The sequence below is a fragment of the Anolis sagrei genome, chromosome 5 (genome assembly GCF_037176765.1).
Source record: "Anolis sagrei isolate rAnoSag1 chromosome 5, rAnoSag1.mat, whole genome shotgun sequence".
Lineage (NCBI taxonomy): Eukaryota > Metazoa > Chordata > Lepidosauria > Squamata > Dactyloidae > Anolis > Anolis sagrei.
The window spans coordinates 83,252,487-83,269,669 of record NC_090025.1 but is presented as its reverse complement, the minus strand read 5'-3'; the positions used below and the strand labels follow the sequence as shown (position 1 = coordinate 83,269,669).

Sequence of the window (17,183 nt, the reverse complement as noted above, 5' to 3'; positions counted from 1 at the left end):
GCATTCTGAACTCCACCAATGACAGAATTGGGCCGAACCTCCCACACGGCCATCAGAAAATACTGTGTTTTCTAATTGTCTTTGGCGACCCCTCTGACATCCCCTCACGACCCCCGCAGGGTCCCGACCCCCAGGTTGAGAAACACTGGTTTAAGCCCTGCATTACTTTGCTCTGTAGTTACTACAGTCCCCTACCTAAAAGCATTGGTACTCTTAAATCTGGATCAGAAGTGATTAACATTTAGGACTGCACCCCCCCCCCTTCCAACCTGTGCCACTGGGCATGCTGGCTTGTGGCCTTCGGGAGCTGCAGTCCAAAATTATTCCACTGCTGCTCTAGAGCTAAGTAATAATTTTGTTAACTACGCCATTTCCATTAATTCAGAATGCTTTAATTTTTTCGGTGGCATTTAAACTTACAATTACCGCTAATGTAGAAACGAACAATGGGAAAATTCACAAAAAGAAGGGAAGGGCAGCTTTTTTGTTCAGAAGCATTACTTCTGTTCTACTGCCAGGTGCTAATACAGAATGGAAAAAAATGTCGGCAACCTGCTTCTTGTTATGATCTTATAAAATCAAACCAGGCGAGCTGCACCTTGAACAGCACTTTTCATTGCAATTAGAGGTAAATGTCATTTTCCTCTTGATGAAGGGTTTGACATGAAACGATGGCATAACCTCATTACCTGGAATGGGGATTTTAATTCAGGTGGTGCTCTTGTAAATAAGAACTGAATAACGGTGCTGAATGGAATGACATCTCCCACAGCCGGGCTGCTGGCAATGTGCTCGCTAGTTTGGAACAGCATTGGTCTGCGTGGAGAAGAAAGCACAAATTATACAATGCAGTTTAAAGGGAAGACTATTGCGCCTGCATTAGCATTGGCAGGCCTGTTTATTGCGCAAGCTCATTGAAAACGGTTTAATTTATACATGAAGAGATTTGCATAATAATAATAATAATAATAATAATAATAATAATAATAATAATAATCTTTATACCCCGCCACCATCTCCCCCATAGCATAAGGCCAAGCCTTATGTTTTCCACCCTGAGCAGCTCATCACTGGTAATGAAGATGCAGCCAACAACTACGCCAGGGGCCTCTACACTATTGGCAAGGAGATCATTGACTTGGTCCTGGACAGGATCAGGAAGCTGGCCGACCAATGCACAGGCCTCCAGGGCTTTCTGGTCTTTCACAGCTTTGGTGGTGGCACAGGCTCTGGTTTTATCTCCTTGCTGATGGAGCGCCTGTCTGTTGACTATGGAAAGAAGTCCAAGCTGGAGTTCTCCGTCTACTCAGCCCCTCAGGTCTCCACAGCCATAGTTGAGCCCTACAACTCCATTCTGACTACCCACGCCACCCTGCAGCACTCCAACTGTGCCTTCATGGTAGACAATGAGGCCATCTACGATATCTGCCGCAGGAACCTTGACATTGAGCGCCCCACTTACACTAATCTTAATAGGTTAATTGGTCAAATTGTGTCCTCCATCACAGCTTCCCTGTGATTTGATGGTGCCCTGAATGTAGATCTGACTGAATTCCAGACCAACTTGGTGCCCTATCCTCGTATCCACTTCCCCTTGGCCACCTACTTCACTGCAGTCTTCAGGAGTGAGATCTGACAGGCAGAGGAGGAGGTACGGTAACAGGATACAAGGGCTGGCCAGACAGGTAAGAGAGTTGTGTTTTTTTTAGGCCCAGAGCCACTCTATCTCTTTTTTCCATACCCCGGGTGCCCTGGACGCCCTTCACTTACACCTTCCCGGTGTGGCGCCCCTTCACCTCACCATCGGGACGGCATTAAGTCCATAAATCCTGAAGAATGGATTTTCTTCTATCATACTTGTACTGCGTTGCCCTTAATGCTTTCATACGGTCACTGCATATGGCAGGGATGTGGACACTGCCATTTTTGAGCCCCCCCCCCCAATATGCAGCAACCACAGATTCTCCAATCCAGATTGGAAGTTTCAGAACCCACTCTATAAGACGACTCCCGGCGTATAAGACTACTCCCGCATATAAGACGACTCCTATGCATAAAGCTACTCCAGCATAAAAGACGACTCTGGTGTATAAGACGACTCCCGCATGTAAGTCGACCCCTGATTTTTGAGAAGATTTTCTTGGGTTAAAAAGTAGTCTTATACACCAGAATATACGGTGTATATATACACACACACACATATATATACAAAGAACTGAGCCAGAACCACCAAACATCCAGGAGGCAGAACTAAGAGCAAGCGTCAGCTTTGTTTATGCTGTGCCAATAGCAAACATATAACCCGGAAACCAAAATCTGTCCCTTTTCTTTGCAGCTGCATGCTGCTTTGCTTCATAATCCTCACACTCCTCTATTACTAAATGTTGTAAGTGATCGTTTGTACTAACAGCCTATTATTTTAATTAAACAGTTTCCCAACACTGCATCTTACATTTGGTTTTCAAGGGGGGAAACCCCCCAATGTGACTACACATCTCATTATTGCAAGAACCAAGATCAAAAACAAAAGCAGAGGTACAATTTAGCTGACATTTGCATGACAAAATTCTCCTACTCACAGTCGCACGGTATAACATACTAAAGGGGAAAAAAACCCACACCAATTTGTTGGTAATTTACATGGGATGCTGCCAGAAGGTTTTAATTAAATTCCCATGCAAACGAGAAGTCATTAACTTTGCTTAATGAGAAAAAACTCCTACTGTTGGAAATGTTTTGAATCTCACTCACCTGAATGATCTCAAGAGTTTGTAGGACTTCCCCAGATCAGACACTCGCCTGCAGAGGGGAGCCACTGCTAACTCCATCTGTGGGAGAAAATGAATTTTGCTTCAATATGTCGTTCAAAATCTCAGGGCAAAACAGACAGGCAAAAATGGGGGGGGGGGGGGGGGGGTTAGTAAGTAAGTGAACTTTATAAACAAGAACCCAGGCCAAGCTTCACCAGTTGTGCATGTCCACCAATTAGTCCAGTGTTGAGATGTCAGAAGTGAAGGCCAAGCTCATCAATATCCTGTCAATTAATGAATAGCATGTGCTCATCACACAGCTAGCTAATTGGCTAGTATCCTCATCAGCATTGTATCTGAACGTATCTCCTGTTACGAACCATCACGCACTTTAAGATCATCTGGTGAGGCCCTGCTCTCGATCCCACTGCCTTCACAAACACGATTTGTGGGGATGAGTGACAGGGCCTTCTCAGCAGTGGCCCTCCCGTCTGTGGAATTCCCTCCCCAGGGATATCAGATTGTATTTTAATTGACTTGTTTAATTTTTGAATGATTTATTGTACCAGCCATAGGCCATGACATAACATAATATACAACCTTTGAAAGTACAATAAACACCTTTCCAATATAAATATTAAAACTTATTCCATATACTGGCTCTTTAAAATTATAGTAGCAGTGACATCATAACAATTGCAAATGTGTGATTTATATAATCCCAATTTCCATTTCTATTTTAATATTTATCTTTTACTAGCCGTCCCCTGCCATGCGTTGCTGTGGCCCAGTCTGGTGATCTGGAAAATAAAGTAATGAGAAAGTGTTGGTTTCTAATATATGTAATTTTTTTATGCTTGTGGGTAAACAGTATTTCTTGCTGCTTCTTTGTCTGATTTGCCTACTCTGGAACATGCAACATATAATTGTCTTTCTTTAGCGCAGTGGTTCTCAACCTTCCTAATACTGTGACCCCTTAATGCAGTTCCTCATGTTGTGTTGACCCCCAACCACAACATTATTTTTGTTGTGACTTTATAACTGTAATTTTGCTATGTTTTGAATTATAATGTAAATATCTGATATGTAGGATGTATTTTCATTCACTGGAAATCGACCTTGACATTTGGGAGTTGTAGTTGCTGGGATGTATAGTTCACCTACAATTAAAATGCCTTCTGAACCCCACCAATGATAGAATTGGGCCAAACTTCCCACACAGAACCCCCATGAGCAACAGAAAATGCTGAGTTTTCTGATGGTCTTTGGTGACCCCTCTGACACTCCTTTGCGACCCCTCCAGGGGTCCCAACCCCCAGGTTGAGAAACACTGCTTTAGGGGGTCCCTTTCAAATCTATGTGTGTGTGAATCATATCTATCTATCTATCTATCTATCTATCTATCTATATCTATGGCTGGATGGCTCTTTGTCAGGAGGGCTTTGATTACGTTTTCTTGCCCTGGTGAAGGGAGTTGGTCTGGATGGCCTTAAGTATTTTCTGTTGGTCAGGGGGGTTCTGTGTGCAAATTCTGTCATTGGTGAGGTTCAGAATGCTCTTTGATTGTAAGTGAACTATAAATCCCAGTAACTACAACTCCCAAATGTCAAGGTCTATTTCCTCCAAACGCCATCAGTGTGCACATTTGAGCATATAAAGTATTCATGCCAAGTTTGGTCCAGATCCATCGTTGTTTAAATCCACAGTGCTCTCTGGATGTAGGTGAACTAGAACTCCCAAACTCAAGGTCAATGCCCACCAAACCCTTCTGGTGTTTTCTGTTGGTCATGGGAGCCCTGTATGCCACGTTTGGTTCAGAATGCTCTTTGATTGTAGGTGAACTATAAATCCCAGCAACTGCAACTCCCAAATGACAAAATCAATTTTTTTGAGTGAAGGACATACATTGGGTTGTTAAGTGTATGCTGTCCAAATTTGGTGTCAATTCACCCACTGGTTTTTGAGTTCTGTTAACCCCACAAACAAACATTACATTTTTATTCATATAGATATAGTTGAATTTTAATTGCATTACATTTAAAGTTGTTAACTGCTTTGGGTCCTAATCCTGGGAAATGCAAGATGATGATGGTAACAACAACAATAACTACACTTCAATCCCAGCAACAAATGCTACCATAAAGCTGCTTTCCTGTAGAAACAAAAGACCTATCATTTATTAATTTATTCACAGGTCAACAAGACCCATTTCAGACCATGTCTCCAATCTGGGGGGTGAGAGGGAATTAATTGATCTCCTGGGCCAATTAATTTATTTCTCCCGGGCCAATAATTTCTGTTTTGATGAACAAAGACAGTTCTCTATCCCACATAATAACAGCATAATTATTTTTGGCAGTTACTAAGCTCAAAATAATTGTCTTTTCAGATAGTATTATTGTGCCAGATACTGAAAAACTCTTCAACTGACTTTATTATGTTCATGTTTCAGTTCTTTTAATATGCAAAGCCACACAGCATTTAAAGGGCAAAATATTACTCTCAACCTATTGCAATTGAAAATATTCCAAATTAGTATAACCTTCACACACTTGGATTTGTTATACAGGAATAAACCACTTCATAATGACTAAGTCATAAGGTAGTCCAGTTCTCAGACGATCCCTTACGGTACATATAACTGTTAAGGAAATGTCACTTTAGTATACCTCACTGACCTAAGGGAAATCCTTTGTAGCCAGTCCTAAAAAGTGAAAAATTGAACCATGTGTTTAGTACGAGTGACTATTTTCACCTTTCAAGTCTCTGTCAAGCTCACCCCTCTGCATATGTTCATGTTTGGACTGCTAGACATACGAGGGTTGAATGAAAAGTAAAGTCTCCATCTTCATTACTTGGGATTTGGATGGGAATATTTTAATAAATCAAACGCAGAAATAATCCTTAATGTGCTCTTTAGCTACCACTATTCACTTTTCCACATAATCACCAGGTAATTGGATACATTTCTGCCAACGATGAACAAGTTTTCTGAAGCTGTCACGGAAGAAGTCGACACTCTGTTTTGGGTACCCATCGTGCACAGATCTTCCGATAGCCAAGCAAAGCACAATTGCGCAATTAAAACTTGTACGCCAGCTGCGCCCGTACCTTGGGAAGTCTGACTTGGCCACGGTGGTCCACGCTCTGGTTACATCCTGTATAGACTACTGCAACGCTTTCTACGTGGGGTTGCCTCTGAAGACTGCCCGGAAGCTGCAACTAGTCCAACGTGTGGCAGCCAGATTACTGATAGGAGCGGGGTACAGGGAGCACACTACTCCTTTGTTGCGTCAGCTCCACTGGCTGCCAATTATCTTCCGAGCACAATTCAAAGTGCTGGTGTTGACCTAAAAAACCCTAAACGGTTCCGGCCCAGTTTACCTGTCCGAACGGATTCTCCCCTATGAACCATCAAGGCTGCTAAGATCTTCTGGAGGGGCCCTGCTCTCTTTCCCACCACATTCGCAATCGCGTCTGGTGGGGACGAGAGACAGGGCCTTCTCGGTGGTGGCCCCTCAGCTATGGAACTCTCTCCCGATGGAGATTAGATCTGCCCCTTCCCTCTGGACCTTCAGAAAGCTAGTGAAATCCTGGCTCTGGGACATAGCATTCTCAGAATGATGGGTGAGTTCAGCAATAACCTAATAACTACTGACCACATTGGTGGATTGAGATGAACGTGATTTTATCTTGGCAATTTGGCTTTATGTATTTATTCTATTTGTATTTTAACTTATTATGTTGTTATTATGTTTTTTTAGCTGTATTTGTGTATTGATTTTTTGTTGTTAGCCAGCCTAAATCCCTCTGCGGAGGTTGAGAAGACCGGGCGATAAAATGTTTAAATAAAATAAATAAATGAATAAATAAAGTGACCCAACTGTACTCATCAGAGGCTCAAGCTTACAACTGGCATAAGAATGACTGTAAAGAGAAGGCATCTTTCCAACAGCCATACAATGGCAGTACTGATATGCAGCAGGTACTGGCTTGTTCAGTAGACTCTCCTCTGCAGTTCCATTTTGGTGGGAAGGCTTAGCATTGAACGTTCGTGTTGTTAAGGTGCGAAGTATGGAACCTTGCGCAGACGGTTGGTCAATGCGACTTAAGCAACATGGTTAAGTCACAAAAACATGGCAAAAGTTTATTAAACTGCGAAAACTTTGTTTTTGCGGGACATCCTGCAGCACATTTTGCTATAGTTTTTCAAGGAATATATCATAGAGACTCAACCAGTTCAACATACTGTACGAGGGTTGAATGAAAAGTAATGCCTCCACCTTCGTAACTCCTCAACAGATGGTAGTACTGGTATGCGGCAAGCACTGGCTTGTTCAGTAGACTCTTCTCTACAGTTCCATTTTGGCGGGAAGCCTTAGCATTGAACGGTTGTGCTGTTAAAGTGTGAAGTATGGAACCCTGTGCAGATGATCAGTCAATGCGACTTAAGCAATGTGCAGTCATTGAATTCTTGACAGCAGAAGGTGTCACCCCAAAGGAGATTCATCAGAGAATGCAAGCTGTTAATTGTGATTGTGTTGATGAGAGTACTGTGCGTCATTGGATGAGTAAGTTTAAAGATGTTGAGGTGGGAACATCTGACTTGTGTGACAAAGAGTTGGACGTCCTGTGACAGCAACCACCGAGTTTCACAAGCAAATGTTGACATATTGATTCAGGATGATCGTCGTATCACTTAGAGAGAAATTTCAAGCAAGTTAAAGAGCACTTCCTAAGGATCATTTCTGCGTTTGATTTATTAAAATATTCCCATCCAAACCCAAGTAACCCAAGTAACCCCGTAAAGACTGATCTGGCTGGGGTGGTCCATGCCTTGGTCACCTCTAGATTGGACTACTGTAATGCGCTCTACATGGGGCTGCCCTTGAAAATGGCTCGGAAATTTCAACTGGTCCAACGGGCGGCGGCCAGGTTGTGAACTGGTGCTCCTTACAGAGAGAGGTCAGCCCTCCTGTTTAAGGAGCTCCATTGGCTGCCGTTTATTTTCCGGTCCCAATTCAAGGTGCAGGTGCTTACCTACAAAGCCCTAAATGGTTTGGGACCTGCCTACCTGCGTGACTGCATCTCCATATATGAACCCACACGATCCCTCCATTCATCTGGAGAGGCCCTGCTCACGATCCCACCTGCGTCGCAAGCGCGTTTGGTGGGGACGAGGAACAGGGCCTTCTCTGTGGTAGCCCCCCGACTCTGGAACTCTCTCCCCAAGGACATCGGACAAGCCCCAACGTTGGCAGTTTTTAGGAAGAGCTTGAAGACCTGGCTGTTCCAGTGTGCCTTTCCAGAATAGGAAACTCCCAGCATCATGTCCCAAACGCACTTTACTAGAGACTTAAGATTGCCTGCACATCGCACCTACCCTAAAATCCTTACATTTCACCTGTCATGTCCAGCTCTTTTAATTTTAGTCGTTACATTTGGCCCGGCCCTAGTTTTAAATGTGTCATGATGTATTGTTTTAATGTTTTACTGTTATTGCTTTAATGTTTATTGGTTTGCTTTATGAGTTTTATTGTTGTATTTGTTATGCTGTTGTTTTATTGAGGGCCTTGGCCTTTGTAAGCCACATCGAGTCCTTTGGGAGATGATAGCGGGGTATAAATAAAGTTAATAAATAATAAGAATAAGAATAAATTGTGTTGATATGAGTACTGTGCGTCGTTGGATGAGAAAGTTTAAAGATATTGAGGTGGGAACATCTGACTTGTGTGACAGAGTTGGACGTCCTGTGACAGCATCCACCGAGTTTCACAAGCAAATGTTGACATATTGATTCAGGATGATCGTCGTATCACTCGGAGAGAAATTTCAAGCAAGTTCCTAAGAGCACTTCCTAAGGATCATTTCTGCGTTTGATTTATTAAAATATTCCCATCCAAACCCAAGTAACGAAGGTGGAGGAATTACTTTTCATTTAACCCTAGTATTAGATATTTTAGGAGGAGATAGCATGTATGATAATGAAGCAACCTGTGCAGTTATGTGCATATGAATAAATAAAAGTAAAGTCTGGTCTTCTTTCATATACCTGTGCAAAGTCAGCAGCAAGACGCATCTTCCCGCCTTCACCCAAGGGTCTCAGCAGGCTGGCATTGCGGATAAATATTTCAATGGCTCTCTGAGCAATGGCTTCAGTACTTTCATAGACAAAGTCGTAACATTCAAAGTGTCTGAAGTAGTCATTCATGACTCTCGAAATGAAGCCCTGCAGCTCTTTCATGTACAGAGAACAAGGGATATCTGGCTTTCCTGAAGTGGGTAGTGACCTACCAGAATGAAAAAAACAAGGAAGGGGTGTTAATTTCCTGTTGATATCAACTACTTAGTGTTGTGTTGTTTGCTTTTATGCCGAGGAAGGCAATGGCAAAGACCACATACAGGACAGTATCCTTTTTTTACACTGAAAAATAAAGAGCTGCCTCTAAAAACAGTATCTGAAAATTTTCCAACTTCATTACATGTCCTCATGACATGACAAGTCCTGTTTCTACGCCCCCACATAGCTTTTTTCATCAGCTGGAAGCCTAAAGCTTTAAATCTATGCCTTAAATCTAAACAGCCCAGCTGTTGGTTTAATTCTCTAACAACAGACCATATCATCCTAGACAACACATTATGGTGCTAACAATCCAACCTGACCCCAAACCATTTTTATTTAGTCTCTAGTGATTCTGCATTACAGATTATACGTACATTTCCCTCTAATCCGGACAGAATGACACAAACGACAGGGTGTGGCTTGAAGTGAACCAGAGGACACAGGTTTCCTGCCAATTGCACATATATCCATGGGATTTAGTTAATAATGTGCATCAGGAATCTGCATTAGAAGTTTTTTAAAAATGTGAGCTGTAGTGTCCTGTGTATCAATGTATTTTAAGAGGCACCATTTTAGAAATGAATGCGATTGTATTTCCCGTTTTTTGTCCAAAGCCATTTTCCCAAAAAATTGGGGCGAGGGAGAGTGTGTAGTCTCAGAAATCTTTCATTAAGGCCTTCATGTTATATCATTTGAATGCATGTCATAGATATATTATTTATCATTGGAAATGTACATATACGGTTTTGGCCCAGTGTACCTGTCTGAACGTATGTCCTTCTATATCCCACCTCGGAGTTTAAGATCTTCTGGGGAGGCCCTGCTCTTGGCACCGCCTCTATCACAAAAGCGCTTGGCGGGGATGAGGGACAGGGCCTTCTCAGTGGTGGCCCCCAACCTGTGGAATTCACTCCCTGGTGAAATTAGATTATTGATGTCCCTCCTTTCCTTTAGAAAGAAGTTAAAAACGTGGATGTGGGACCAGGCCTTCGGGTAATCTTGCTGACAATTATTATTATTATTATTATTATTATTATTATTATTATTATTATTATTTATGGCATTTATATGCTGCCCCTCTCACCCCGAAAGGGACTCAGAGTGGCTTGCAAGATATATTTTCATACAATATATTATATTATTAGCATAGTACAATATCAGTATTATATATTACTATATTGCACTATACCATTATATTGTAATATTATTAGTAATATTACATGTAATGTAAATATATAATTATAATATATTATTATTACTAGTATTATATTGTATTACATTATAATATTATCCTGAAAAATTGGGGTGGGGGAGAGTGCGTAGTCTCAGAAATCTTTCATTAAGGTCTTCATGTTATATCATTTGCAAAACCATGTCACAGACATATTATTTATCATTGGAAATGAACACATATGGTTCTGACCCAGCGTACCTATCCAAACATATCTCCTTCTACATCCCACCTCGGAGTTTAAGATCTTATAGGGAGGTCCTGCTCTCGGCCCCGCCCCTGTCGCAAAAGTGCTTGGCGGGGACGAGGGACAGGGTCTTCTCGGTGGTGGCCCCCCACCTGTGGAATTCACTCCCTGGTGAAATTAGATTATTGATGTCCCTCCTTTCCTTTAGAAAGAAGTTAAAAATGTGGATGTGGGACCAGGCCTTCGGGTAATCTTGCTGACAATTATTATTATTATTATTATTATTATTATTATTATTATTATTAATGGCATTTATATGCTGCTCCTCTCACCCCGAAGGGGACTCAGAGCGGCTTACAAGATATATTTTCATACAATATATTATATTATTAGCATAGTACGATATCAGTATTATATATTACTATATTGCACTATTCCATTATATTGTAATATTACATGTAATGTAAATATATACTGTATATACTCGAGTATAAGCCTAGTTTTTCAACCCTTGTTTTAGGCTGAAAAAACCCCGCTTGGCTTATACTTAAGTCAAGGTGATTTATTATTTTGCTTTATCATTACTATTATTTTTATTACATTTATTATTTTACTCTATTTATTATTATTATTATTATTATTATTATTATTATTATTATTATTTTACTTTATTGTTATTATATTTATTATTTTATTTTATAATTGTTATCATTACATTTATTATTGTACTCTATTTATGATTGCTATTATTACATTTATTATTTTACTGTCTTTATTATTATTGGAAGGATACGTAAGCACATTTACATTTAAGAGGGTTAGAGCAGTCTTATCTTAAATTACAATTTTATATAAATATTCAAAACTATTTAACCTACTGATGTCTCAATTAATGTATTGTTATTGGTATCTATTTTCATTTTGAAATGTGGCAGTAGCTGCTGAATTTCCCACTCTTGGCTTATACTTGAGTCAATCCGTTTTCCCAGTTTTTTGTGGTAAAATTAAGTGGTTCGGCTTATATTCGGATCAGCTTATACTCGAGTATATACGGTAATCATAATTTTAATATTATATTATTGTTACTAGTATTATATTGAATTACATTATAATATTATAAATATTATATGTATATACAATATACTATATTATATTATTAGTAAAGACAAGATGGAAATGTGACATTCGCTATGGAAATGGACTATGGACATGTTTGATGGTGTCTCTAACTACAGAATTCGGCTCAGATAAGGCCACCAGGCTGTTATTGAAACAGGAACAGATTTTAATGAATTAATGTGATTTAATGTTTTAAATGTATGTAAGTATTGGATTTTATTATGTATTTTATTATGTGTACATTGGAGGCATTGAATTGTTGCCGGCTGGAAGCTGCCCCGAGTCCCCCCCAAGGGGTTGAGAAGGGCGGGGTACAAATATCTGAAATAAATAAATAAATAAATTCTACACACTACAATTTTTCCAGAAAAAAATGGCTTTGGGAAAAAACGGGGAAAAAACTGTACCCCCTCCCCTTTTTTTTGTGTGTTTTTTTTTTTACCAGGCCTTCACATTTCTAGTTGGAACAGAAAAACTCACTGTGTTTGCTATCACAAGTTCTTTCAAATGATTAATTGGGACTCTGGCTGAAAAAAAATCACCACAAAAAAGTGAAGGGTACATAGGAGATATGTAGCAAAATTCCTCACAACAGTACAGAAAGAAAAGTCTAAGAACCCTAAAGGATAGTTCTCATCATAGGATCATCCAGAGTGCATTTAGTCAATAGAAGGTTACAATATCCTATGCCAGTGGTCTCTTTTGATTCGTGGAACCCTTTTAGAATCAATTTCTGTGGCAGAGCTCCTTAGGCTTGTTATGCCTAACAAGTTAATGGTGTTTAGGAGTAGTGTTACAGGGAGAGGAAGAAGGGATAGATCTGGGGTCCTCAAACTTTTTAAACAGAGGGCCAGGTCAGAGTCCCTCAAATTGTTGGGGGGCCAGATTATAACTTGAAAAAAATATGAATGAATTCCTATGCGCACTGCACATATCTTATTTGTAGTGCAAAAAACACTCAAAAACAATACAATAATTACAATTATATTTTAACAAATATAAACTTATTAGTATTTCAGTTGGAAGTGTGGGCCTGCTTTTGGCTGATGAGATAGGATTGTTGTTGTTGTTGTTGTGTGCTTTCAAGTCGTTTCAGACTTATGTTGATCCTGAGTGAGGGCCGGGTAAATGACCTTGGAGGGCCATATCGGCCCCTGGGCCTTAGTTTGAGAACCCCTGGGATAGATAGTAAGGGAATGTAAAAAGATATCTAGACAGTTGCACAATGTCCATACAATGAAATTGTATCTTAAAAACGTGGAAATTTACCATATTATTTCAACGACCACCAACTCACATGATATTGACAAAACTTGGCCATTCATAAAAATCCTTCTAAAGTTCAATAAATCAAATAATTGCGTTACCACAGAACTAGAGTGCACTGTAGTGCAACAGCAAGCCAAAACTAAGATATAACATAAAATAATGTATATCCACAAGCATGTGGACAATTTCAACAGAAAGGAGGAAACCATGAAAATGAACAAAATCTAGCTACCAGTATGAAAAAAACTCTAAAATTACAACAGCAAAACAGCAGAGGGAAAACAATCAGGGACATCTAATCATCTCTCAACAAAAGATTGCTCCAGGCAATGCTAATCAAGGTGGTCAGTTGAAACATTCACACCTAGCTCCAGCAGACAAGAATTCTTTGCCCCACCCTGGTCATTCCACAGATATATAAACCCATTTTCCTAGCTCCAACAGACCTCACTACCTCCGAGGATGCTTGCCATAGATGCAGGCGAAATGTCAGGAGAGAATGCCTCTAGAACATGGCCATATAGTCCGAAAAAACCAACAACAACCCAGTGATTCCGGCCATGAAAGCCTTCGACAATACAATAATGTATAAACTTTTACTGAGACACTTGTGGTTGCATTGTTGCACAGTTTTCTTATTTTAGGTTCAGTTGATGATCATTGCAGGAGACCATCTGGTCGTACATTTAAAAGTTCCTGCATTTTGTTTTGGTACCTGTTTATTTACGCCTATCATATATAGGACTAAGACAGCAGTGTAGTAACTCCATTACCCAGAAAAGTCTTCCTGATGCATAGTGATGATAATAGCCTCTATTGAGTCTCCAACTGAGTTTAGTAAAGGTTGCACGGCATTTCCCATCAAATCATGGACTGTCTGGAAAAAGAATGACCAAGAATAGTTAGGAAACACACACATGAGACAACAATATGTCTATTTATTTATTATTTATTTACAACATTTCTACCCCACCCTTCTCAGTTCCCGAGGGGGGACTCAGAGCGACTAACACTGACAGCAATTCGATGCCACAGTTTCACAATCTATATAAATAAAAATGTAATGTTCGTTTGTAGGATTAACAGAACTCAAAAACCACTGGGGGAATTGACACCAAATTTGGACATAAGACACCTAACAACCCAATTTATGTCCTTCAATCATAAAAACACTGAAAAACACAGCAGAAGGGACTTAAAAAGCCCCAAAAAGCTAAATGACGAAAAGCTAAATGACAATATAGAAAAAAGGGAAGAAAGAGGGAGGGAAGGGCGGGAAAAAAGAAGCAAAGAAAGAAAGAAAGAAAGAAAAGAAAGAGGGAGGGAAAGAAAGAAAGAAGGAAAGGGAGAAGGAAGCATGGAAGCAAAGAGAGAAGGAAGGAAGGAAAGAGGTAGAGAAGGAAGAAAGGAGAGAAAGAGGGAGGGAAAGAAAAAGGGGGAAGGAAGGAAAGTTAGAGAAGGAAGGAAGGAGAGAAGGAAAAAAAGGGAAAGAAGGAAGAAAAGATGGAGCGAAGGAAGGGGGGAAGATGTAGAGAAAGAGGGAGGGAAGGAAAGAAGGAAACAGAGAAGGAAGTAAAGAGAGACAGCAGAAGAGAAAGAAAAAGGGGGAAAGGAAGGAAATAGATAGAGAAGGAAGGAAGAAGAGAAGGAAAAATGGGAAGGAAGGAAGGAAAGAGGGAGTGAAGGAAGGAGGGAAAGAAGGAGAGAAAGAGGGAAGGTCGGCCACAGCAACGCGTGGTGGGTACAGCTAGTATACAAAATAAAAACCATAAATACACAATAGATTAAAACAATAACACTAATTTGGGCTACACCCTCTAAGTTCCAAGATTCAATTAAATTCTCCAAATGGATTTGGCTGTATATAGTGCTATTTTGTGCTATGACAAAATATTTTTTTAAAAAAAACATTTGCTATGATATTCTCCAAACGGTATACCTGAAAATTTTTTTATTACAAGTGACTCTTTCTTCGCTGGCCCTTGTTCAACCTGCTGTTCTACATAAGGGGAGTTGGAAGAGATCCACCTAAATCGCACAGCATGTTTATTTTTATGCAAGTTTATGTATCTGTGTTCATACATCTATCTGGGTAGGTGTGATGTGTGTGTAAAAATAAATACATTTGTCAACTTAACTGGATTTTCTCCCACTCGCTTTGTGTGAACAAAGGGTTGATAAAGGGTCCACAAGGAAAGAGTCACGTGGAAGAGAATGCTTCAGAGAAGTTTAATATGATGCGACAGCTATCTATAGAGCTTTATAAAAACCAAGTGAAGTGGCTAAGTTTTAGTTCCGCATCCACCTGTAGATTCCTTTTTAAAATCTTAAATTTGGGAATATATTTTTAAGGATATAAAAAGGAAAGAAACTAAGAGAATAAATAACCCAATGTTGAGAAATGTGATAGGAATTTGGAATAGATACAAGGAAATATTATTATCAGAAAGTTCAACACTAACACCAATAATAATGGATAGAAAATAATAATAATAATAATAATAATAATAATAATAATAATAAACCTTTATTTATACCCCGCTACCATCTCCCGAGGAACTCAGTGTGGCTTACAAGAGGCCGAGCCCAAATACATCAATAAAAAAGCAATAACAACAATACAGACAATAATAAACTCATAAACAAAGCAATAAACAGTAACAATAACAGCACGACGCATTAAAAATCTATGGTGGGCCAATTGTAATAATTAAAATTTTAAAAATGCTGGGCATGACAAGGTGACATATAACTAGGGTAGGTATTTGGAGAGAGATGGAGCGAGCAGACAATCCTAGATCATTAGTAAAGTGCGATTAGGGACATGTTGCTTGGGTTTCCTTATTCTGGGAAGGCACACTGGAACAACCACGTTTTCAGGCTCTTCTTAAAGACTGCCAAAGTTGGGGCATGCCTAATGTCCTTGGGTAGCGAGTTCCAGAGTCGAGGGGCCACCACCGAGAAGGCCCTATCCCTCATCCCCACCAATCGCACTTGCGATGGAGGTGGGATCGTGAGTAGGGCCGCTCCAGATGAACGAAGAGATTGTGTGGGTTTGTACACAGATTTGCGGTCACTCCCAAAAAATTTAAAAAATATATTAGATAAAAAAATAAGAGAGAAGAATATAGATAAAATTGGAGATTGAATATAAGTAAACACGAGGAATGAAACTATATTGAGAGAATTTAGAGATATTAAACTCTCATGGTTCCATTGCTTACAGTTAGAGCAATAGTTCAAGAATTGGATAAAAAAAATAATGGGGAAGGAAGCAAACTTACGCAAGTTGAACAAATGATACAAAAATAAAGAGCTACAAAGCCCTGAATGGTTTGGGACCCGCCTTACTGTGACCGCATTACTGTGTACGAACCCACACGATCTCTTCGATCATCTGGGGAGGTCCTGCTCACACTCCCACCTCCTTCGCCGGTGCGATTTGTGGGGACGAGGGAGAGGGCCTTTTTGGTGGTGGCCCCTCGACTCTGGAACTCACTCTCTAAGGACATCAGACATGCCCCAACGCTGGCAGTCTTTAGGAGGAGCCTGAAAATGTGGTTGTTCCAGTGTGCCTTCCCAGAATAAGGAAAACTCTTAGCAATATGTCCTCAAATTTACTTTAATATTGATTTAGGATTGCCTGCGCACCCTCATCTTTCTCTGAAAACCTTATCCTAGTTTACCTTACCTTGTTCATGTCCAGCATTTTAAATTGTAATTATCACATTTGGCCCAGCCATAGGTTTTTAAATGCTGTATGTTATTATTCTTTATTGCTTATTGTGTAGTTTTTGTTTTGAGTTTTATTTTTAATTTTTATTTATTTTATTTTTTAACTGTTTGTATTGATTATTTGTTATTAGCTGTCCCCTGCCACGCGTTGCTGTGGCCCAGTCTGGTGATCTGGAAAATAAAGTAATGAGAGAGTGTTGGTTTCTAATATGTAATTTCTTTATGCTTGTGGGTAAACAGTATTTCTTCCTGTTTCTTTGCCAGTGTTGATGTGGAGAGTGTCTGGTTTGCCTGCTCTGGAATATGCAACATATCATTGTCCTTCTTTAGGGGTCCCTTTCAAATCCATGATACTATATCTGTGTGTGTGTGTGTGTGTATGTGTATGAATCATATCTATCTATCTATCTATCTATCTATCTATCTATCTATCTATCTACTTATCTATGTCTATCTATGGCTGGATGGCTCTTTGACAGGAGGACTTTGATTACGTTTTCTTGCCCTGATGAAGGGAGTTGGATCGGATGGCCTTAAGTATTTTCTGTT

The 17,183-nt window shown here is 39.9% G+C and overlaps 2 protein-coding genes across 2 annotated transcripts in view; one reads left to right on the top strand and one right to left on the bottom strand.

The window, feature by feature from the left end:
• The window catches only part of COG5 (component of oligomeric golgi complex 5), a 307,163-nt gene that overhangs the window by 17,039 nt on the left and 272,941 nt on the right, over nt 1-17,183 (bottom strand). The window contains exons 17-20 of the mRNA XM_067468812.1: nt 13,673-13,776; nt 8,803-9,040; nt 2,752-2,828; nt 690-816 (exon numbers count right to left, since the gene is read on the bottom strand). Coding sequence (XP_067324913.1) covers nt 690-816; nt 2,752-2,828; nt 8,803-9,040; nt 13,673-13,776 — 546 coding nt within the window. The remainder of the gene's footprint in view (nt 1-689; nt 817-2,751; nt 2,829-8,802; nt 9,041-13,672; nt 13,777-17,183) is intronic.
• TUBA4B (tubulin alpha 4b) lies at nt 847-1,600 on the top strand. The gene is made up of 2 exons (XM_067468355.1): nt 847-888; nt 1,028-1,600. The coding sequence occupies exons 1-2, from the start codon at nt 847-849 to the stop codon at nt 1,517-1,519; spliced, it is 534 nt and encodes a 177-aa protein (XP_067324456.1). The 3' UTR covers nt 1,520-1,600.